The sequence below is a fragment of the Zootoca vivipara genome, chromosome 4, assembly GCF_963506605.1.
Source record: "Zootoca vivipara chromosome 4, rZooViv1.1, whole genome shotgun sequence".
NCBI lineage: Eukaryota > Metazoa > Chordata > Lepidosauria > Squamata > Lacertidae > Zootoca > Zootoca vivipara.
Window position 1 is genome coordinate 62668946 of NC_083279.1, and position 23303 is coordinate 62692248.

Genomic DNA, 23303 nt, shown 5'->3' on the forward strand with positions numbered 1-23303 from the left:
TTTGGGTAAATATATATTCTATATATGTTTGTATTGGCATTTGTTGGCATTTGATTCCCACCAAACCAGCAAAACAACGTTAGTATTTTAAAAGTAATTGTGTTCTTTTCTATTACTGTATGCAGTACATAATCACCTCCAAGTAACATCCAGGCAGAAGGCCTTCTCTCTAGTTGCACCACTCTGTGGAACACCCTCACATCAGATGTCAAGGAAATAAACAACTATCTGACTTTTAGAAGATATCTGAAGGCAACCCTGTATAGGGAGGTTTTTAATGTTTGATGTTTTATTGTGTTTTTAATATTCTGTTGGGAGCTGCCCAGAGTGGCTGGGAAACCCATTCAGATGGGCAGGGTATAAATACATTATTATCCCCCAAAGTAATACAGTGCTTCCGTGAACACGCACGTAAAAGTTGGGTTCAGGCATACATGTGTAATCATGCGAGGAGATCCATTCATTATATTCACCTGTGAATAAGCCCCATTCAACTCAGCGAGGCCTACCTCTGAGTAGACATTTGTAAGATTGTGTTACAATCTATTTAAATACTGTAAAGCAGTCTATTCAAATAAGTCTTCGACAAAATGGAACAGAGGGATGGGATCAAATTAAACTTCTTTTACTTATGAGACTCTACTAAGCAAACTATAGTAACACATGCCAAACCTAAATTGTAGTTCTCAGAAAATCGCCACTCTTCCATTTATGCTAATAAATGTCCCCAAAACTAATAAATAAGACCATTATCACAATACAAGCAAAGCAATATTTCAAACACTTTGTGAACAGGGACTACTTTCTTCTGACTCAGTCCTCAAGTGCCTGATCTCTGAAACTTTACGCAAGTTTTATTTCACAGAGAACAGATGGCCTGCACTTCTCAACAGACGGGTCCATTTACAGCTCATCTCTCAAGTTGAGCCCACCATGCTACTTTCCACTAAGAAAATCTTAGTGCATTTACATGTCTAGGTGGAACAACAGAACTCGAATCAAGAGATTAGCACTAAACTGCAGGTTTAATTCATTTTCCCATCTCTTCCAGGAGGTGCTACAGTGCTCATTAAACTGCATCAAAAGTGAACAAAATGAACAAAGAATAAATCAGAAGAGAAAAACAAGAACATTAAAATGCTAATAGAAATTTATTTCTTTAGATTTATTTACACAGGGGTGCATAATTCCCCCCCTCCATTTGGCAGTTATACAGTGTGAACACACCTAGTCATCTTGAGCGAAACAGCAGTGCTTCTAAGCTAGGAGCAAGATAGCACCTGTAGGGCTGACCCTGCACACAAAAGCCTCTGTACTACACCCCATATAGCCTGTGCTTCCATATACAGTGGTGCCTCGCTTAACTAATGCCCTGCTTAACGAAATTTTCGCTTAACGAAAGGATTTTTCGAGCGGAGGTTGCCTCGCTAGACGAATGCGTTTTACGAAAAATTCGTCTAGCGAATCGCAGTTTCCCATAGGAATGCATTGAAATTCAATTAATGCGTTCCTATGGGCAAAAAGAAATTCAAAAAAAATTCAATGCATACCTATGGGATTCACTAGACGAATTTTTCGCTATAAGAAAAGACCCGTGGAACGAATTAATTTCGTCTAGCGAGGCACCACTGTACTGTAGAGTTGTCAGGTGTGTATCATTCTCATTATGCAGCTGCAGGCAGATCTGCTGTGCTGTCGTAAGGAAGGGCCATCCTTTGTTGGAAGAAGCTGCAACATTTTGAATGCAAACTTCATCCGTGTGAGAAATGAAGACACATAATTAAATACAACATTATGGAACATGTTCTCTGGTCCTTTTAACATCAACTCAGGTGCACAAAGGTGCCTTATTTCACTTCAGAAATATATTTCTGATTAGATCATGCCAACAGAAGCTACCTTAGTACCAATGATTAATTGCCAAACCCCACTCCAACAGTAACACAATTTCCAATCAAAAATGCAAAACCACTGTTTTCTAAATAATTTGGGGAAACATGTTATGTGCAAATATGCACAGCAAAGCCCTGGTACTTGCTATTCTTTCTGTGCTTTTCTTAAAGAAAAGCAAATTGGGGAAGGGGTGAATTGAGCATCCTGTTTTCTCTGGGACCAATGGACGAAAGTAAACATTAAGGGCAAACGGTATAAAAAATAAAGGCAACCTTGAAGATTGGGATATTGAGTGGCAATGGAGATCCTTAACCCTTTCCCTTTATCTGCTCCAAGTCCACCTCCACAATGCCACACACAGTTTTAACCCCACATGTTTCAACTGTGATTTTGAATTCCATGGAGATAAAGCTGTATGGAAGAGATTGATTTGGAGCAGACCAACAATGGATAGGGTGTTCACCTCCTCTGCCCCACCTCTTCTCTACTCAAGATCCCCACACTCAACACTGCTTACACTTCAATTGAAGGAAGAAAATATGACACAGACCAGGAGTCATCTAAGTGTTCCTAATCGCTCAAACTCAATTGCATTAGAAAATGTGTGTTATGGGAAGCCAGCATACAATTTAAAATTAGCATCACACCTTTGCTGCCTCTGTCAGCTGCAATTCCCTGGAACCCACTCCCCTTTTTAAAACTCAGAACGAACTGATAAAAGCCACTTGTTTCACAGTTCTGCCAATACTATCTAGGGAAGCGCTCCAGTTAATAATGGCAGACAGAGTTCAAACTGCAAGTCAAACTACAAGTCAAATCATAGTCAAGAAATGCAATTGTTTACCATGAGCTCCAACTGAAAGGCATGACAGACTTATTTCTTTCTGAAGCTTAAAAAATGAGAGTCCTTTCTAAGAGTACTATATATAGACACAGAGGAGCTGTATGCCTGCAGTAAGCCACCCTTTATTTACTCAACCATATATTTAATTCAGATAACCGTTTCTGAAGCAAAACTGCACCATCAGCCAATTGAAACAAAAGATCCCGTATAACGCAATGCCAGGGGTAGGGTTCTGTAATTCCCTCCGATCACCCGCATGGTTTCTTTGGAGTCATGGCCTAACCACAACCTCTGCAGCCATCTGATGATGCATGGCAAATTGCTTTAAAAACTGAGTGGAGATTCAAAAGCAGCTTGCAGTTGGAATTGAGGTCAGCTGTTTCAAGCCAAAAATGCCATTAAACTCGCCCAAACTCTTTGCCAGAGCTGAAGTAGCTTTTTGACTCCAGCCATAGTTGTTACTGCTGGCATGCTGAGCAAAGTTAACCATCGCAATGCAGGGTGGTTAATAACAGAGATGGGGAATGTGCTATTATGTATCCTTCCCAGAAGCCCTTGGTGAAACCTGCACAGCACCTAAAGAGCCTCATTTGAATGTCTGCTACCTCTTCCCACACTCCACTTTAAGACGCTTACAAGACTCAGATAGCTTGGACACCAGCCAATATTTATCTTCCACTTGGACCATTAGCCATCTGGCCTCATGCAGAGTTCTGGAGAACGCAAAAGCTTGTACCCCATTTTGTGACATTGGTTAGCTGAATAAATGTATTGCCATAACACAGAGAGAGAGGAAGGTTGCCTTTCCAGGACCTGGGGGAGAAAGAAGGTACACATATCCATTTGTGCATTTCGTTATTACCAGGGAGCAGCATTTCCTGCCTTGCCTGATGTCTTCCACTAGGGGGGAAGAGAACTTAGCTGAGGGCTACCCATTTTCTTCCTTTCCCCCTCCTATTCCCTCCCACTCAAGTGGAGGAGGAGAAAATAGTATTATTTACTTAGTTAGCAACTGACTGGGGAATGGTACTACATCTGCCACCTGGGCCTGGCTTGGGATAAAAAAGTGTGCAGTAATCCTGCCCCTCTTAGCTCTTTGAATATTCTAATGGTGCTGGAGGAAATATGGGGGAGACAATGGATAAGGTAAAGAAGAGATCTTTGTAAACACCCCTTCTTCCATAATACCTTGGTTCTTGAGCTTAATTCGTTCTGGGAGTCTGTTCAACTCCTAAAACCATTCGAAAACCAAGGCACAGCTTCCGATTGGCTGCAAGAGCTTCCTGCACTCAAGTGGAAGCCGTGTCGGAAGTTCAGCTTCCGAAAAACGTTCGCAAGCCGCAACACTTACTTCCAGGTTTGCGGCATTTGGAAGTTGTTTTGTTCGGCAACTAAGCCATTCAATAACCAAGGTATGACTGTACAAGGGGAGAAAAACACATCAATTTTGTTTCTTGGCTGAACTGCTTTAGACCCATGTACCAAAAGTGCAATGTCCTTGACACACACACAACAGCAGTATCCCACTGATGCTCTCTCCCCCTTTTGCCCTTAGAGTGCTATCAGAAGCTGCTCTACCAGCTCACTTCTCACTGAGCTTAATGGGCCTTATGCCAGCCAAATGCTTAAGCATCCACTGTGCACAATACTTTGCTGTATCCAAGTGTGATATGCCTGCACTTGCCCTATCCCATCCCTGCCATTATAGAAGTTTACAAAGCAAGCTATCATGAGCAAAACTGAAGTGAGAGCACACAACATTTGTCAGCACTTGCTGCAATCTACCATTAAGTCGGATTACTGGAATACCAGCTTTCCTCTAACTGTTACATAGTTACAAACCGTAATATCGCCTTTCAAGTTGCATTTGAGGAAAAAAAGGTTTTAGGTACTCTATCCAGATTCAAGACTTGAAATTTGAATGCAATTCAGATTTTGAAACAGAGATTGTAAATTCAAAATAAGACTCCAAAAACTCAGCACTATCTACCTGTTGACACTCTTAATAGTTTTAATGTTTAAAAAACAGTTCTTTTCTTCCTCCATTAGCTTTCCCTACCCCCTTTTTCATGTTTCTATTTAGACTGTAAGCTTGCAGGTATAGTTTTGTGGTTAATTTTGTGTTTTGCACAATATTAGGGTTCTTGTCTTCCTCTTCACCACATAGACCTCCTTCTGCTTTGCATTCTCCACCCAGAACATTAGTTACAGCAAGCTCACTCTCCCAGGACTCTAGCAAGAGCAGATGTAAGAGTAGGAAGCATCAAGAAGTTTTGCTTTGCTGCAGACAGGTTACTTCTCCCTCTTGGTGCCCCTCCCTGATCTCCAACTCAACCTCCAGAGACAGAAGCATAAAAGCTGATTGATAGATGTTTCAAGCAGATACATAAAGTTTCTGGAAATTTTTGAGGACACGGAAAAACTCATTTCCCCCTGCATTTGGTGGTGTTAATGGAAACAGAAATTTCAGAATTCCCCCCCCCTAATCTATGCTATACTTAACTTTCTTATCAAACCCAAATTGATTTACTGCTTTAACAAATAATGTTCTACTTATACTGCAATACAAATAGCACATAAAATTGCACATTTGGGCATATTTATTAAATGCACAGCATAAGCCTATATGCATTTACTCAGGAATAACAGCCACTGTTTAGATTAACTATAGGAGTACAGCCTCAAAAGCATACTTGCCTTAAGAGGCAATGCCACATGCATTCACTGAACCAGGTGGGACTTACTTCTGAGGAAGGTATTGTACTGTTAGTTTTGAGGGTACCTAGGAAGGGAGACTGCTACAAGAGAGGAGTCAGTTCAAAACAACAGCAGATACAGGATACTGCTCCTAGTACCCCCAAACTAGACTGAAGGTCAGAAGAAGGCAGCAAGCAACAAATGACAAGTGATGAAGGCCCTGTATGCTTCTCTCACTAAGACAGTAGCAAATAAATGCATATTGTATTTGAGTGTTGTATATGTCTACAGTATACACAGGAATTATTCTCTAAAATTGTAGATTGTCTAACATTGTAGATGGTCTAACATATCTTCATACTGCATATTTAGTGCAAGTAAAACCTGGAATTACTGGGGGGAGGCTTTCATCTTTCTGATTTTAGGAATGATATAGTCCAGAAAGGGGGCAGATAAAAGAGAGAGAAGAGAAAATATTGGCTTGACCACTACTGGCTTTTGCCACACCCATGTCTGGCATGCACACCCTGACAGATTGCAGCCCTTGACAGTGACAACAAAAGGTTTTGCACTTCTGTTATAAATAGAGTACCAAGACCAATTTTAAATACTGTATGTAAGTTAGTGCCTCTTATGATGGCAATTCAGACAGAACGTTCGCTCCTTTGGGACCAGTTCATATGACAGTTTTGTTCTACGCAAGCAGTCTCAACCATCCGCAGCAAGTATTCATGTGAAGAGTGTTCATCTGGGTCCTTATGGGTATGCAGTTAACAGCAATTCCACCTACCGAGATAACAGGAATTGCTCCACCTGGATCTGTCAACTCTCACGCTACATTTATGCTTACAGTACATAGAGGGTCAGAAGTTGGGACTGCTGACATCTATAAAAAGGGTGTTTAACTGAGATGGCCCTTTGAAGCACGGCTCTCAAAGAATATACACTACTGGACTTCACGGCAACAGCAAACGTTTCTAAAGGTGGCCTAAGCAGAGAATAACAATAGAGGGGCAGGTGAGGGAGGGTGGGAAGAATGTCACATAGCAATAAATCCTTCTGTGGCACAGAATTGTTGTTCCCAGTTATGAGCATACTTCAGTATCTAGTCAAAAACTCAAGTTTGGAAGGGAGGCAAATAATACTTCACTACCATTTCTCTACTTCTTCTCCCGCTAGCCTATTTCCCCAAACCTGACCATGCTACTTGCTCCCCCCAAATCCTTCAGGAAGTAAAAAGGGTTAAGTGGCATTTTAGACAGTCGTATATCCAGCAGTTTGCTCCTCCACTTGAACCTGTCTCCTAAGAGAGGCTTAGAAGACAGAAGAAGCAACAGAATCCTATTGCCCCCATACATACTACCCTAGAATTGCTTCAGGAAAGATAGCAGAGGCATTGTTCCTCCTATTCATGAAGGCTAAGTCACTAATGCCAAAGACTCTGGTGGCATCTTCCTCCCACCTCCCATTTAAAACTGACTTGCATCCATTGCTGTTGTCTTTGTCCATGGAGTTTTCTTGGCAGGGATACTGGAGTGGCTTGCCATTTCCTTCTCCAGGTGGATCACGTTTAGTCAAAACTCTCCACTATGACCTGTCCATCTTGGGTGGCCCTGCATGGCATAGCTCATAGCTTCTCTGAGTTATTCAAGCCCCTTCGCCACGACAAGGCATGGAGAAGCTCTGTACAGTCAGCAAAAACAAGACCTGGAGCTGATTGTAACTCAGATCATCAGCTTCTTATAGCAAAATTCCAGCTTAAACTGAAGAAAGTAGGAAAAACCACTGGGCCAGTAAGATACAATCTGAATCAAATCCCTTATGAATACACAGTGGAAGTGAGGAACAGGTTTAAGGATTTAGATTTGGTGGACGGAGTGCCTGAAGAACTATGGATGGAGGCTCGTAACATTATACAGGAGGCAGCAACGAAAACCATCCCAAGGAAAAGGAAATGCAAGAAAGCAAAATGGCTGTCCAACGAGGCCTTACAAATAGCGGAGGAGAGGAGGCAAGCAAAGTGCAAGGGAGATAGGGAAAGATACAGGAAACTGAATGCAGATTTCCAAAAAATAGCAAGGAGAGACAAGAGGGTCTTCTTAAATGAGCAATGCAAAGAAATAGAGGAAAACAACAGAATGGGGAAAACCAGAGATCTGTTCAAGAAAATTGGAGATATGAAAGGAACATTTCGTACAAAGATTACCATAATCAAGGACAAAAGTGGTAAGGACCTAACAGAAGCAGAAGACATCAAGAAGAGGTGGCAAGAATACACAGAGGAATTATACCAGAAAGATATGGAGGTCTCGTACACCCCAGGTAGTGTGGTTGCTGACCTTGAGCCAGACATCTTGGAGAGTGAAGTCAAATGGGCCTTAGAAAGCATTGCTAATAACAAGGCCAGTGGAAGTGATGATATTCCAGCTGAACTATTTAAAATTTTAAAAGATGATGCTGTTAAGGTGCTACACCCAATATGCCAGCAAGTTTGGAAAACTCAGCAATGGCCAGAGGATTGGAGAAGATCAGTCTACATCCCAATTCCAAAGAAGGGCAGTGCCAAAGAATGCTCCAACTACCGCACAATTGTGCTCATTTCACACGCTAGCAAGGTTATGCTTAAAATTCTACAAGGCAGGCTTAGGCAGTATGTGGACCGAGAACTCCCAGAAGTGCAAGCTGGATTTCGAAAGGGCAGAGGAACCAGAGACCAAATAGCAAACATGCACTGGATTATGGAGAAAGCTAGAGAGTTCCAGAAAAACATCTACTTCTGCTTCATCGACTATGCAAAAGCCTTTGACTGTGTCGACCACAGCAAACTATGGCAAGTTCTTAAAGAAATGGGAGTGCCTGATCACCTCATCTGTCTCCTGAGAAATCTCTATGTGGGACAAGAAGCTACAGTTAGAACTGGATATGGAACAACTGATTGGTTCAAAATTGGGAAAGGAGTACGACAAGGTTGTATATTGTCTCCCTGCTTATTTAACTTATATGCAGAATTCATCATGTGAAAGGCTGGACTAGATGAATCCCAAGCCGGAATTAAGATTGCCGGAAGAAATATCAACAACCTCAGATATGCAGATGACACAACCTTGATGGCAGAAAGCGAGGAGGAATTAAAGAACCTTTTAATGAGGGTGAAAGAGGAGAGCGCAAAATATGGTCTGAAGCTCAACATCAAAAAAACCAAGATCATGGCCACTGGTCCCATCACCTCCTGGCAAATAGAAGGGGAAGAAATGGAGGCAGTGAGAGATTTTACTTTCTTGGGCTCCTTGATCACTGCAGATGGTGACAGCACTCACGAAATTAAAAGACGCCTGCTTCTTGGGAGAAAAGCGATGACAAACCTATACAGCATCTTAAAAAGCAGAGACATCACCTTGCCGACAAAGGTCCGTATAGTTAAAGCTATGGTTTTCCCAGTAGTGATGTATGGAAGTGAGAGCTGGACCATAAAGAAGGCTGATCGCCAAAGAATTGATGTTTTTGAATTATGGTGCTGGAGGAGACTCTTGAGAGTCCCATGGACTGCAAGAAGATCAAACCTATCCATTCTTAAGGAAATCAGCCCTGAGTGCTCACTGGAAGGACAGATCGTGAAGCTGAGGCTCCAATACTTTGGCCACCTTATGAGAAGAGAGGAATCTTTGGAAAAGACCCTGATGTTGGGAAAGATAGAGGGCACTAGGAGAAGGGGACGACAGAGGACAAGATGGTTGGACAGTGTTCTCGAAGCTACGAACATGAGTTCAACCAAACTGCGGGAGGCAGTGCAAGACAGGAGTGCCTGGCGTGCTATGGTCCATGGGGTCACGAAGAGTCGGACACGACTAAACGACTAAACAAGCATCCATTGCTCCCCAAGCGCCTTGCAAGGGCACTCCTCTACCCAGTAATAACAATCACAGTTACACGTTTAACTCCTTTGTTTTGGTTAGTGTACTATCATAACCAGTATCTGGCAAATTGCCATCTGGTAGTGCAGGACCAAGATTGCAATAGGATGGGTCTCTCCTACCACATCATTTGAGCAAATACTCAGCTTCAACAAGAGCTTATTCCTTGAACACCAACTAAGTAATAGTCAGACATGTTTAGAGTCACATGCCTGTCAAGTGTGTCAACAGTGGCTGAATAACATGGCTTGTCTTTTATTGCAGCCCATTTACTTTGCCTCAGAGAAGTCTACCTTTACAGTATGTGTATTTGTGCGGATGCCTGATTATCGTCTTCCAAAGCAACTACTCTATTCCAAACTTAAAAATGGAAAGCATAAAGTTGGTGGTCAACAAAAGAGGCTTCAAGACTGTCTCAAGGCTAATCTAAAAAAAGTAGTATAAACACCGACAACTGGGAAACACTGGCCTGCGAGCGCTCCAGTTGGAGAATAGCCTTTACCAAAGGTGTCACGGACTTTGAAGACACTCAAACTCAGGACACAAGGGAGAAACGTGCTAAGAGGAAGGCACGCTTGGCAAATCCACACCATGATCAACTCCCGCCTGGAAACCAATGTCCCCACTGTGGAAGGACGTGTGGGTCCAGAATTGGCCTCCACAGTCACTTACGGACTCATTGTTAAAACCGTGTTTACGGAAGACAATCTTACTCGGCTAAGAGTATTCGCCAAAGAAGAGAAGATTCTTAAAATATGATAAACCACCACAAAATATTAATTTTCTGTTCATGTGATCACAGAGTCCTACTACAAAGCAGACTGTGCAAACCCCAATATTAAAACCATCAGCCCATCCTGGGCATTTACTGGGCATTTCAGCACAGATTCATACCTCCAAGGTAGCATTCCCCGTTCAAACAAGCAACTCTCAATTATTTCCTCATTCTCAGCTCTAAAGAACTATGCAATCTCTTTAGACTTACTCACAATACCATTTTCATTTTATAAAAGTGTCTAACATTGCAGTAAACTGTAAATCAAACCTGAGCTTCTATGATTCACAGAACCTGAAGTTCATTCGTATTGGGAAATCTACCCTTTATCTGCTGCCAAAACATAAGAACAGCTATATTCATGCAATAACTTGTGCCAAAAAGCCCACCCAAGATTTGGTGGCCTCCATCTTATGCCGTCCCAGGAACATGAGCAGTTTTACTCTTGCCTTCCTATATAGTATTCCTCATTTTTTCTCCAAATTACAAAGATTCTTCCATGGAGAAGCACATTATTAAAACCTCCCACTTTACTGAAACAGTACAGGGCCAGTTAATGTTGCAGATTGTGCAAATGAACAACAAGCACAAGAAAAAAAACACATACATAGATCTGGTGGACAATGCACACGTTAATTTCCTTTTGCACCACAAGTCCACAATGAATATTAAAACATGCATCAAGTCCCAGATCACAACAATGATGGCAATGCACAGAGTGGCATTTCTCCCCCCAGACACAAGGGTGCTAAAATCCATGCAGCAAGCCAAGTATTATCAGAGAAATGTGATCCCCTTTAGATTTTCAGATGTTTTCAGCATAGCATAGGCACTGTGAGAAGGTCGAAGACAAAATTCAGTTTCAACTTAGTATTGGATGAACCAATAGCGTAAGTGAATCCATTTATTATAATTAAACCTAGTACATTCTCCATCAAATATCTTCCCCCCTCACACACATATCCTGTATCTGCTTTCCTTGATTATTAGCACTTTGCATCCTATATCCGCAACACATTTTTGATCAGTTCTTCACTTGCCAGATGTGCATAAAAGTAGTTTAATAACTTTGGATTTCATATTTCATGAATTTTGGGAAGCTAAATAATATTCTATTACCTTTAGACTTGTCTATGTTTCGCATGAGACTTCATTCCAATACATAGTTTTAGAAGAGATATGCTCTCCATATCAATCATTTCTCATTCATTAGCATTTTCCCAACTTCTTATTTAACAAACTGCCTCAGCTGCTTTCACTATAGCAATATGAAACTATTAAGGGCACTGTGTCCTTGGAGATATTAGCATGGAGTCACGCTGGCATTTTATTTAATTTAAATCAATAATCAACTGAACCCACAAGGGCTCGGCGAAGATAGTGTTTAAGACAAACAATATCAACAAGGATATAGAAAATACAGAAAATTATACACAGTGTACCACTAAATTAAGATATTCCCCCCCCCCTCTGTGGGAGTTCCAAGTACTTTTTGCAAACCACTTTGATGTGGTGGTGGTTGATTTTTACAATCAAGCAGTGTATACATTTTATGAATGAATGAATGAATACATACATACATACATACATACATACTTTTCCATAGGAAGCTGTCTTGCTAGATGAGACCAAAATTCCTTCAAGGCCAAAATCCCACTACCTCCAATACTGGAGAGCTATATAGCTCTAGAAACTCACGGACAGGGAATGGAGATAATTGTCTTCTCTTGCTTGCACCAGCATCTAATACTCAAAGAAGCACACACCCTCTCAGAGTAATGGCTCTCTCAAGGCTAACAGCCATTAAGAGACCAATCCTTCATAAATGTGTTTAATTTTCTAAAGCCATGTAGCCATTGCTGCATCTCATGGGAGAAAACACATTTTGTTAAATACTTGTAGGAGTACTTTTGGCAAGTGTTTCAATTCAACTTCAACTGGCAACCCCAAGATCACAGAATAGAGAAAGAACACTATCCATCTTCTTGCCCACACAATTTTGTAAACCTCCATCATGTCCAACCATCTACAACACAGTCCAGAAAAAGGAGTCTAAAAAACTTTAATCACTCCACAAATTTTAGGCATTCTTTCTTGAATGCTTCAGAATAGTATACAGTATCCAAAAGTGGCACCATAGCCAGCAGTCAGCCACCAACAATTCTCTCCACGCTCTTAGTATTCAATATCATCTTGTGAACTGTACATTCAAAAGTGCATTTGTTGCTCAAATGAGATAGGGCTATTTTATCTGCTTCATGTGCATAAATAAATTCTATAATTTGCAGCCTCAATAGATATATTTTAAATATCAAAACAGAAAACCCGTGTGTATTCTTGCTCAGACAGTTGTTACAAGCAGCAAGACTACATCAATTTATCTGAAGTATGGATTTCACCTGTGTTTGGGAGGTTAAGGGAGGGGTAGTACTTCTGGTGGGGGACATGTCATGCTCCTTCTGAAGTAGTTTGTCCACCTTGGGTCCCCACACTGCGCTCAGCTCTCAGCTGGGGCTCCTAGAAGCTGCCAGCATGCAATAGTGGCCACACCCCAGGAAATGGCTTCAACTGGCTAGCTGATGGGCAGCTGATAGGTTGCAAACCCTCTGTGAGTTAGGAACTTCCCCTGCATGTTAAGACAAGCTCCGTCAGATTGAGTAGACAAGAGCAATAATGGGTGCAATGGCCAAGAGGGCAGTTTCTGCTGTAGAGGGAAGTGAGGGGCCGATGAGGTTCATCAACCTGGGAATACAGCCCATTAGGAGAAGGAAAACTATTATCCTAAACCTCTGCTGGCTTTCAGGAGAAGAAAAGGTTACACATATCCCGAGTTGAGTCCCTAAGGTGGTTGGGCGGCACCTTGTACATCTCCTTCTGGCAACTCCTGCAGCCAAGCGGGTGCCAAACATGTTGTTGCTCTGCTCTCCACACATCAGAGTGGCCAAGAAAGGGGGAATTGTAGTCTGGGTAGCCCAGGACCTCCATACACCCTGCCTAGGCTTGCCCCCCAGGGAGATCGCATTGGTGCCGCTAACACAGTGGTTTGACTTTACCCCTGGAGGCACACTCCATTGCCTCTTGAGACAGATGGATGCCAACAACAGTAATGGTCGCTAATGGGAAATACTTAGTGTGAAAAATATCTGTACCATCCGTCTGGATGCAATCACTTTGTAAAGCCTTGAAATACTTCTGAAATTTAGGAACAGAGAAGAGCAAGAGCATGCAAAAAGTGGTTGGTCTCAGTGAAGCAAGGCCACACTGGAACTCTCTTTTCATACCAAGTTGGGCAAACCCTACTCTTAAATGTGCTAGTTGACAGAGCAGAATTGTTTTTATTCTTTACCACAGAGGAATGAGGAAAATGTAATATCAGGTTGCTGGCAGTTGGAAAAGAACAGGTAACTCAGCACATATTAATTTCACCCTTTAATCCTTTCAGGCATCAGGACTTTCCCATATCTATCCTCTGCATACTCATTTCTAGTATTGATCAGTGAAATAGCATATCTAATGGGCAAAGCCCTTTACACTCTCTCTCGCTTTACCATAATTGCATTGCAAAGAACACTGTTTCATGAGGTTCATGATTACAAGCAGACAAGCAACTAATTACTGGAAGCCTTTAACTGCAGGGTTTTGAATTAAACCTTGATTCAAATTACTAACTGTTGTAGCATCAAAGAAATCAAACAGCTGGAAATGCAAGCCATTGCAAACAATGGACATGAAATGAAGCTCTCTGAAAGATCCCTAATGCTAGCCAGAAACGGGAGATTAGACAGAAAAAGCAATGCAAGAACCTCTGAGGCATGGAAGACAAATATTGATTACCTGGGGATTTTGAATGTTGATTGGGAATGTTCTTGCTGTGGTACAACATGAGTCACCTGCTTTCCCTCAAGCCCTTTCCCACCAAAAGGAAGAAGCAGTTTTTTTAATTAAATGGAAAAGTTATCTTAATTAGGACTGGAAAGGCTGACATTTGCTCAGGTTACAGATCAAATACACACAACTTGCATAAGAACTTGCAAGGTGGCTTTCCACGTGGTTTGGCAAAAACAGACCTACTTGTGGGTATTTAATTTTTTCCCCTGCAGTTCCCATGCTGTTAAAAGGTAAACTAAAGACTGAAGCACTCATGCTCAGAATGTAACATCACAAGCCCACCTGCAGGTTCAGCAAGCTTCCCAAGACAGGTACCTCAGCTGTCTATGAAACCATAGTTAGAAGACACGCTCTATTGAAGGCAGAAATAGCAATGCATTTCCTTGTACACTTACTTGGTTTGGTAAATATATAACTAGGTAATTACCCTGATAGCAGGCAAGACCTTTGGTCATGTCCCCTATACATGCCATACCAAACCTCTGCAAATATATATATCAGCAAATTATTTCCCTAAACTTCAACCTTCATAGACACAAGGCCTAACTAAATATGCTTGAAATTTTCTAATACAGGCAACCCCCCATTTACCCGTGTTCCGAGGCACTGCACGCATCAGTGAAATTGTTTATTTTTGAAACACCACAAGAAAAACATACAAACACCCTGGGCAGTACCACATGCCCTGCCCTGCCCCTTTTTGTGACATTTTGATGACTTTTTGCATCACTTTCAGGTTCAGTGCAATGCATGCATACACATATTGAACACGCATAAATGGCAGGTTGCCTGTACCCTATTCACTCATGAGGGAAACAGCATCAAACTCCCAACAAACTTGCCTCTCATTACCACTGTACAATGATGCAAAAATGAGAGAAAGAATTTTAAAAATGCTTGACTGCAGCCTTCTCTCTGTAGCCAACTTTAACACAAGGGCACTTTAAAACAAGTGATCCTCCATCAGCATTGTGGGCAGTAAAAAGGTAAAAAAAAGAAAGAAAGGCAAAGGACCCCTGGACGGTTAAGTCCAGTCAAAGGTGACTATGGGGTTGCGGCGCTCATCTCACTTTCAGGCCAAGGGAGCCGCCATTTGTCCACAGACAGCTTTCCGACCAGCATGACTAAACTGCTTCTGGTGCAAAGGAACACTGTGATGGAAACCAGAGTGCACGGAAATGCTGTTTACCTTCGTGCCACAGTGATACCTATTTATCTACTTGCACTGGTGTGCTTTCAAACTGCTAGGTTGGCAGAAGCTGGGAGCTCACCCGGCGAGTGGATTTGAACTGCCAACCAGCAAGCCCAAGTGGTTTAGATCACAGCGCCACCTACGTCCCTACTGGGCAATACCACATGCACAACTGAATGTTGGAACTAGCATTTTTATTATCAAACTATATGTGATGACATATCTGTCCACATCATATATAAAGCAAGGACTAGTCTTATCTTTAGATCAAGAGGAACACAGAGATTAAGAAAGAATGAACCTTCCTATACCTGCAATTTACCTGTCTATTGTCTCTTCCCTCTACCACCTTCCCCTTGTGATTCTCACATAGCCCCTCTCGCTTCCACTACTGGAGGCCAGCTGGGGGAGTGAAATGGGGAGGGGAAAATAAACTGCAAGGAAGTAAGTTTAGCACTCAGATATGCATCCATGTGGCCTCTTTTCTCTAAAAAGGCAACAAACCATTGGGTCCAATACCATTACTTTTTATTTTATTTGGACAAACTTGGGTCAACAAGCAAGTCTGCCACAAAACTAGTACATGTACACGGCCCTAGGCCATGAAGGGCAGATCTGCCTTCTTTGAGCTAAATGGATATGAACACCAGGTCCACTAAATATTTTAAGTTAAGGAATTATTTAAACCATTCATTTTATCTTAGAGGAGGAGGATGAAGACATGAAACATGGTGTGTCCAGATAATAATAACTCCAATATTCTGCATATGAAAATACCAAGAACTTCAGATTTGATGAAGATCTAAGTACTGCAGAAATGATTTTTAGATAATCCTTAAGAGAAATGGTTATTCCATTATGCACCCCAAGGCCCGCATTCCCATTACCCTCTGCTTAAGCCAATAAAATTCTTATAAATCTTGTCATGTTAAATACTGAAACTTTTCTATAAAACTTTACTGTGTTGTATAACTGATATCTTATAGGCTAATTACAGAAGCTCTGAAATATCTTTTCCTTAAGCTGTGGTGCACTAGCAGTCTCATTTAAAAATCCCTCTACATTCTATATTTTCTCACTCTCTCACACATGGTTCTTATTTTAAAATGTGTTGTTCTGAAGTGCTCCAAACACTAGAGCTCAAAATTATGGAACACTCCTAGTCTAGCACCGGAAAACACACCAGGGCACCTGTTCTACAGAGTCTACAAACTTTTAACAATTATAGATGTGCCATGCATTAATTAGAATGGTATATTCAGAACTCAAATTAACAACACTAAAATTAGCGCCAGAGCACTTCTAAACAACAGAACACCTCTGAATACCAGAGCATGCTCTCTCTCTCACACACACACTCACACACACACACACACACCCCAAATGCATGCAAAACTCTTTAATGCTAGTTCTTTAATGCTGCAATGCTATGTGGGCAAATTTCAGCAGAAGCCTGTTTCCATTAAACTAGGTGTCATAGAAAGAACTATGAAGTGAAAACAACTGCTGGACGCACTGGCATGGCAGCTTCAAAAATCAAAGAAGTGTATAAAATATACTGGCGGAAACTGTAAAAGGTTTAATCTAAGCACCGTGTATGAACAATGTAAGAAGACGCCTTTTCCCCAAATCATAACAGTACCAAAGCTTTTAGACAGAGAAGTTCACAATGATTTTATGAACTCACACCTTAAAGGGCAGCTGCTAAAGCCAGCCATCCTATTCCCCAAAAGGTACATTCCCTGTTCATGAGAAGACTAGACAGAAAGCTAGACCTCCCCGCTACATTAAGGAAGGAATTAGACACAGAGTTTAGTTACCTCTGCTATGACAGAGAGATAAAGAAGAATACAAGAGTGGATCTGTTTCCAATCTTTTAACACACGCTTATAAAGTGGAGATTAAAGCTGCATTAATGTTTTTTGAGGACATAAGAGGAATATGGCACTGGGGGGGGGGTGTCTCATTTTCAGTCATGGAGTAGGGCTGCCTCCTCCTGTCAGAGAAATCACTTGGGACTCTAAAAGTGTGCCGGGTCGCTTCACTGAAGAGCTGGGTTCTGCACAGTGGGGGTGGGGGGGGTTGAAAAAGAGAGATACGTCCAAGCATGGGCAGAGTGCCTTCCTCCACTAACAACTTACGCGGGTTTATTTTTCCAGGCTTCAAAGGATCACAACATGGCTCTCAAGCAAACTGTACAACCCTACAGTTCAACCCTTGATGATTTGATTTTTAAAAAAGACAAAGACACAAAAAAACACCAGGCACTGCTCATATCCCGCAACACAGCTACATGTGAATAAGAAACGCCGCGTATCCAAAAGCCAGGTCAGGTCAGGATCCCCACCACCCAAGCCGCGCTAACATCGCCCTCACATCGTCTAGTATCTCCCTCCCTTGCTCTCGCCCCCCAACCCCACTCGCACATCCCACCCCTCTTTTTCCCACACCACACCACCCCTCCCCCCCAGGTTCCAAGGACTCACCAAATAGCGACAGGAGCAGCAGAATAAGAAGGGGCGCGCCCTCCCCTTGGTGCCCCATGCCTCTACGTCCAGAATTGGGGGCGGCCAAGAAGCGCGCCGAGAGCCAGCCAGCCGGAGCCCCCCAAGTCGGTCAGCCAGTCAGCAGCCCCTCAGCTAAAGTGGAGCCTCCAACAGGGGGTGGGGCTACAAAGCAATAACCCGAGCGCGAGGCAGAGCAGCGAGCAGCCCTCGTCCGCCGGTTCCCCGCTGGCTGGTGGCTGGCTGGCTTGCCCTGGGAGCCGGCAGGAGCGAGGGAGCCGCCCGCCTAGTCTCCGCCGTCGCCGCCGTCCCCCTCCTCAGCCCGGCTGCGCAGCCAACCACAGGGACAAACTTTCCCTGCCCCCGCCCCGCTCCCCCTCCCACAGGTGCCGAGGGAAGGCCGGCCCGGCCCCCACCCCCTTAAAGGGGAGGAGGAGGAGGTGAAGCAGTTGCGCTCCCCGCCAGTCGGCAGCAGCTGCTTGTCCTCCGACGGCGCTGCCGAGGGATTCCCCGCGCCGCCTCACCCCGGCCGAGGGAAGCCATCCACTAGTTCTATTGCATTTACAACCAAGCAACCTCCACACCTCGCTCGGCACGCCCCGCAGCCGGCGCGCGCGCTCGGTCGGTGCGCGGCGCTCGCCGCCAAATCCCGCCCCTTCCACTCTCTGTCTCGGCGCTGGGATCCCGAAAGGGGAACAAAGTGCCGGCAACTAGAAAGCGAAGCCCTAAAACCAGGCGGGAAGAAGAAAGAAGGCGGGGGGGGGGGTTGGCCGCTCAGGCGGATAAAGCGCGCAAAGAAGCTCAAAGAGAAAAACCGAGTAGCCCGAAATAGTCCCACACGTTGGAAGTGAGAGGGGCGAAGGGTCCTGTCTCGCCTGTCAGCGTCGCGCGGAGGGTTTTTATGGCTCGCAGCGCAATCCTAAAGTATGTTGACTCCGGAGTATAACTGACTGGGTTTTGCTCCCAGGAAACTTGGGATAGGTTTGCAGCCTTGGCTTCGTACACACGCTCGTTTGCAAAGTAAATTCGGGTGAAATGAAGGGGGAAAGGATGTCCGATGGGAGATCAGGGGCGTCTTTGGGAGCACGAGTGCTTGCTTCTCCGCTTTAGGGGTCGTGTGTGGGCAATATGGGATTATGGGACACGCTGGGGTTTACTGGTCAAAGAGGCAGACTCCACTGGAAGCACTTCCCACTTGAGAAAGGGAGGGTTCTCGGGGCCACCTGCTTCCCAGTCGCAGCGAGAACGGCGAAAGGTCCTCCGCACCTTTTGCTCTAATGGCTTTAAATCCCTTCCCTGGCGATGGAAGACGGAAAAGACATACCTATCAGGTGTTGGCATCCGTCAGTCTCGAGAGACAATGGAGTGCGCCTCCGGGGGTGAAGTCAAACCGCTGCGTTAGTACCGTAGCACCAAAGTGGCCTCCCGGGATGCAAGAAACATCTTTGATTTTTAAAGGCAATCTTTTCCTCAAATCACAAACATGCCTCACAATATTTCAGTGGTGCTTTATGTTATCCCTTGTAGTATCCTTCTGGGCTGGCTTCCTGGGTTATGATCTGGAAAGATGGGACTAGGTAGTGCTGGGTTACTGCTATTCTGTCCCATGGTCACCAGCCGCCAGGAATGCTGAGAAGTTCTATCTTGTCCCCATTTCTGTTTAATTCCTACACTGGAATTCAATGTCAACAGTTCGTTGCTGGTTAAGTGTGGATAGTGTAATTATACAGTGAAGTCAGTAGGTGGCACTAGACTTTGATATACTGTACTGTACAGTATATGGGTGGAATCAGGAGGATCCCAATGCTGTTCTTTCTTTGGACAGAGACAATAAAGTTATTGGCTAGTTTATTTATTAGTGTGGCCTCTAAGCCGTCCATGACATTCTCTATGTCTTTTTAAAAAAATGAAACTGGAGTGTTAATCTACAAGTGTTATCAATGTAATGGACAAAATGTCACTCCATTTAAGGAAAGTCAATTCTATTACCACCACATCTTCACAGGCCTTCCAAAACACCTCCAGTATCATAAACATTGACAACCACTGGGAATGATAATCCACAATAAGGTACTTTTTACATCTAAAAGCTAGAGTCACTGCTCTTTCTATTTGAATGAGAAGGTGGGATATGAACCCTCATGAGGAATTTATGAAAACAGACCCAGAGCCAATATATGTTAAAAGTATGTCCTCTATTGTGATACTGTGCTTTCCTTTGTTATAAAATATATTGGTATAATAACTGCCTTATGCAATGCTCTTCAGCTGTTTAGATATTGATCTCCTCTTACCACACAATAAATGAGAGTTGTAGGTTTTGGCCTACAGCCTCAAACATTCTTGAATTCTAGGCGAGGCTATTTACTTTTCAGATCAGGCAACTGATGCTGTTGATTTAATTACTGTGGGTGGTTGTTTGTTGTTTGAGTTTCATTTTTAATCCACAGGTTTGATGAAGGAAAGGTATGTTGGTTTAACACTACCTGGGGTCATCTGGAAAATAATTGTTACTGCTTCCTTGTTTCCCTGAACTGCTGTAAAAATACAGACCACAGACCAAAAAAGATTTCAATTTCAATATATTTCTGTTTTCCAGGGCATTTATATGGCAAAACCTGCATGCTACTGCCTTCATGTCAGTTAAGCTAGCCTTTGGAAGATAAAAATGGAGGCACATCTTTCCAGAAGCCAAACGTCTGATGCGGCTGTTGGCTATTGTTTCTGGGGCGCCTGCACCAAACGGAAGCTGTGCCTTGGTTTTCTAAAGTTTCAGAAGTCGAACGGACTTCTGGAACGGATTACGTTTGAGAACCAAGGTACCACTGTATGTCTTTAATGTACTGGTATCTTGATATATGGTGGGAAAGCATATGGAATTTACATCCAGATAGGAATGTGCAAATCCCCTTTGAGAAATTTTGTTACTTCTATTTAAATTGTTTTCCTGATTTCACTTGGATCTTCTGCCTGCGGCGGAATATCCGAATTTGCTTCCAATGTGACTTCATGGAAATACAATTACAACCTAGGACATTGGAAATCACTATCTCTCTCACACAGCAATCCCAGAAGTGTCATTGGGAGGGGGGGGCATCGAGTCAAGACAGTCCAATATTAAATTTTAATTCAAAAGGAATCCCAGCTGTCCTGAAAATACAAAGTTTGTGAACATAGCAGAAACTTGCTCATTTTTCTCAATCTCAACTTTCTTTCTGTGCTAGGGTGGCCAACAAGGAGCCCTACAGATATTGCTGGACAACAACTCCCATCAGCCATGACCATTGGCCATGCCGGTTGGGGTTGATGGGAGTTGGAGTCCAAAAGCATCTGGAGGGCATATTGGCTATTCCTGCTCTCTACACATTAGTGCTCAGTTCAGCAGCTCCCTCCATAGCAAAGGTTGGCTCTCATTGCACAGCAAGCAATGTTGTGTCATTGGCCGCTGAATCCTAGACAAGAGGGATGTGCCTCATTCCCGTTTCCCTTTGTTAATTAGCCATAACTTCAACAGCAGTCTATATTTTGCCTGATCATCCCTGAGTAATGTTAGAGTTTTGTCACACCACTCTTCTGGTGGGTAGTAGTTCTTGCTCAGCCCTCCCATTCCTGCCCAAGCAAATGCTGTTTCTTTCATCAAAACTCTGTGCCTTTGTCTGCAAACTGGCTAACACATACTCCTGTTCTTCTCTACCTGCAGCAGAACACTCTTCCTACCAATTTCACAGAAAACAAAACTTTTGTTCTATTGCTGCATCAGTTTCCTGACCAGCCAGCAGTACCAACATCTTTTTATTACCAGTAGTAGTAGTAGTAGTAGTAAAGAGGGGGGAGGACTTGGGTAACTACCAACTGATGAACTTGGCATTGATACCAAGAAACATCCTAGAACAGATAATTCGGTATGTCTGTGAACCCTTGGAAAAGGATACCATGATTGCTAAGACCCAACATGTATTTCTCAAAAACAAGTCATGCCAAACAAACCTCTCTCTTTTGTGTATATATGTTACAAGCTTGGTGGATCAGGGGAATGCTGTGGACATAGTGTATCTTGATTTCATAAGGCTTTTGAGAAAGTCCCCTATGATATTCTTGTGAGGAAGCTGGTAAAATGCGGGTTGGACGAGGTAACTGTTAGGTGGATTTGTAGCCACCCAATATGATCAAAAGTCAGAAAATCAAGTCTAATGAGGAATACTTGAAGGAGCTAGGTATGTTTCACCTAGAAAAGAGGAGACTGAGAGGAGATATGATAGACATCTTCAAATATATTAAGGGCTGTCACATGGAAGATGGAGCAAACTTGTTTTCTCCTGCTCTGGAGGGTAGGACTCGATCCAATAGCTTCAAGTTACAAGAAAGGAGATTCCGACTAAATCTCAGGAATAACTTTCTGACAGTAAGAGCTGTTCAACAGTCATTGGAGGTTTTTAAGTTGGATGGCCATCTGTCATGCATGCTTTAGTTGAGATTCCTGCATTGCAGAGGGTTGGACTAGATTACCCTTGGGGGCCCTTCCAACTCTACAATTCTATGATTCTATAGTAGTAGCAGAAATTATTTGTAGCTTTCCACAAATAAGCCCCAAATCCATAAAACACACAAAGCTTTTCATCATCAGAAAAAGGTGCCTCAAAAGGTAATCTGAACTACTATTAGATATATTCAGAGTTCATAGATATGTAAACAGAAGTACTTTATAGCTACAACACAATGGCACTGCTCTCAGTTTACACAAAGATCAATTACTTTTCCAGATACTAAACAGTGAAAAATCAAGCCTATTGTGTTTTTTCTCTTTCTCTTTATTTGAAAGATGCTGAAATCAGAGGCTGTTTCACAGATCATGCAGATATAGCTAGTGAAGAGGCTGGGGTTTGTTTGTTTTTTGCAGTTTTGCTCCTTTTTGCATGCTTCAGGTCCCCCATTTGCATGTTGCTTATTCTTGCCTTATTTTTGATGGACTGATACACCGATTGATTTAGGCCATTTCCCCCACAATTTCCATTTTGTAGCAATTTAAGCTTTCATCTGAGGTGTCAGATTTAAGTCAAAGACTTTCAAAAAAAACACCATAAAGCAGTCAAGTACCTTTTCCCATTTTAAAAAAAATATTTATTTATGAGGTTCACAGTAAATGTGTGATCAATTGTTTGTTTCAATGGGAAGATTCCAATTTGACTTTCATGTATGATAGTTAGATACTGTTTTATTGTTTTGTTGCTGCTGCAGCAGATTTATTTAGTTACATTTCCTCTAACACGAACACCTCTGTTAATTGCTGGCCCAAAGAAATCTCCCATTTTCTGCACCGGGATAATGAGTTACTTCAGGCATATCTCAGGAGAGTGTCCAGAATAAAGAATTAGCTGAAAGGATATGTGTGTGCACTCAGTTTATGACCCTGAAATTTAGATATAAACAGGATTCCCAAAGCGCTTCCCAGAGAAACACGATACCCACACCGCTAAGTTTTCTTTGCATGCAGGCCTGGCACCAGCTGTCAGCCAGGTTGGGCACTGACTGAGGGCTCCAGGGGCTTGGAGAGGTTCAGTACTGGTCCGGCCTGGCAGCTTCATCATTCACCTTCCTCTGG

At 42.9% G+C, this 23303-nt stretch overlaps 1 protein-coding gene across 2 annotated transcripts in view; it reads right to left on the minus strand.

Annotated features, from left to right (window-relative positions):
- PTGFRN (prostaglandin F2 receptor inhibitor) overlaps window positions 1-18081 on the minus strand; it is an 88957-nt gene extending 70876 nt beyond the window's left edge. Inside the window, exon 1 of one of the 2 annotated variants that reach the window (XM_035114819.2) lies at window positions 17687-18081. In XM_035114819.2, the coding sequence (XP_034970710.1) occupies window positions 17687-17744 (58 nt within the window). In that variant the 5' untranslated portion in view covers window positions 17745-18081. The remainder of the gene's footprint in view (window positions 1-17686) is intronic. The other variant, XM_035114817.2, reaches the window with a different exon arrangement.
- Window positions 18082-23303: the final 5222 nt, after the last annotated feature.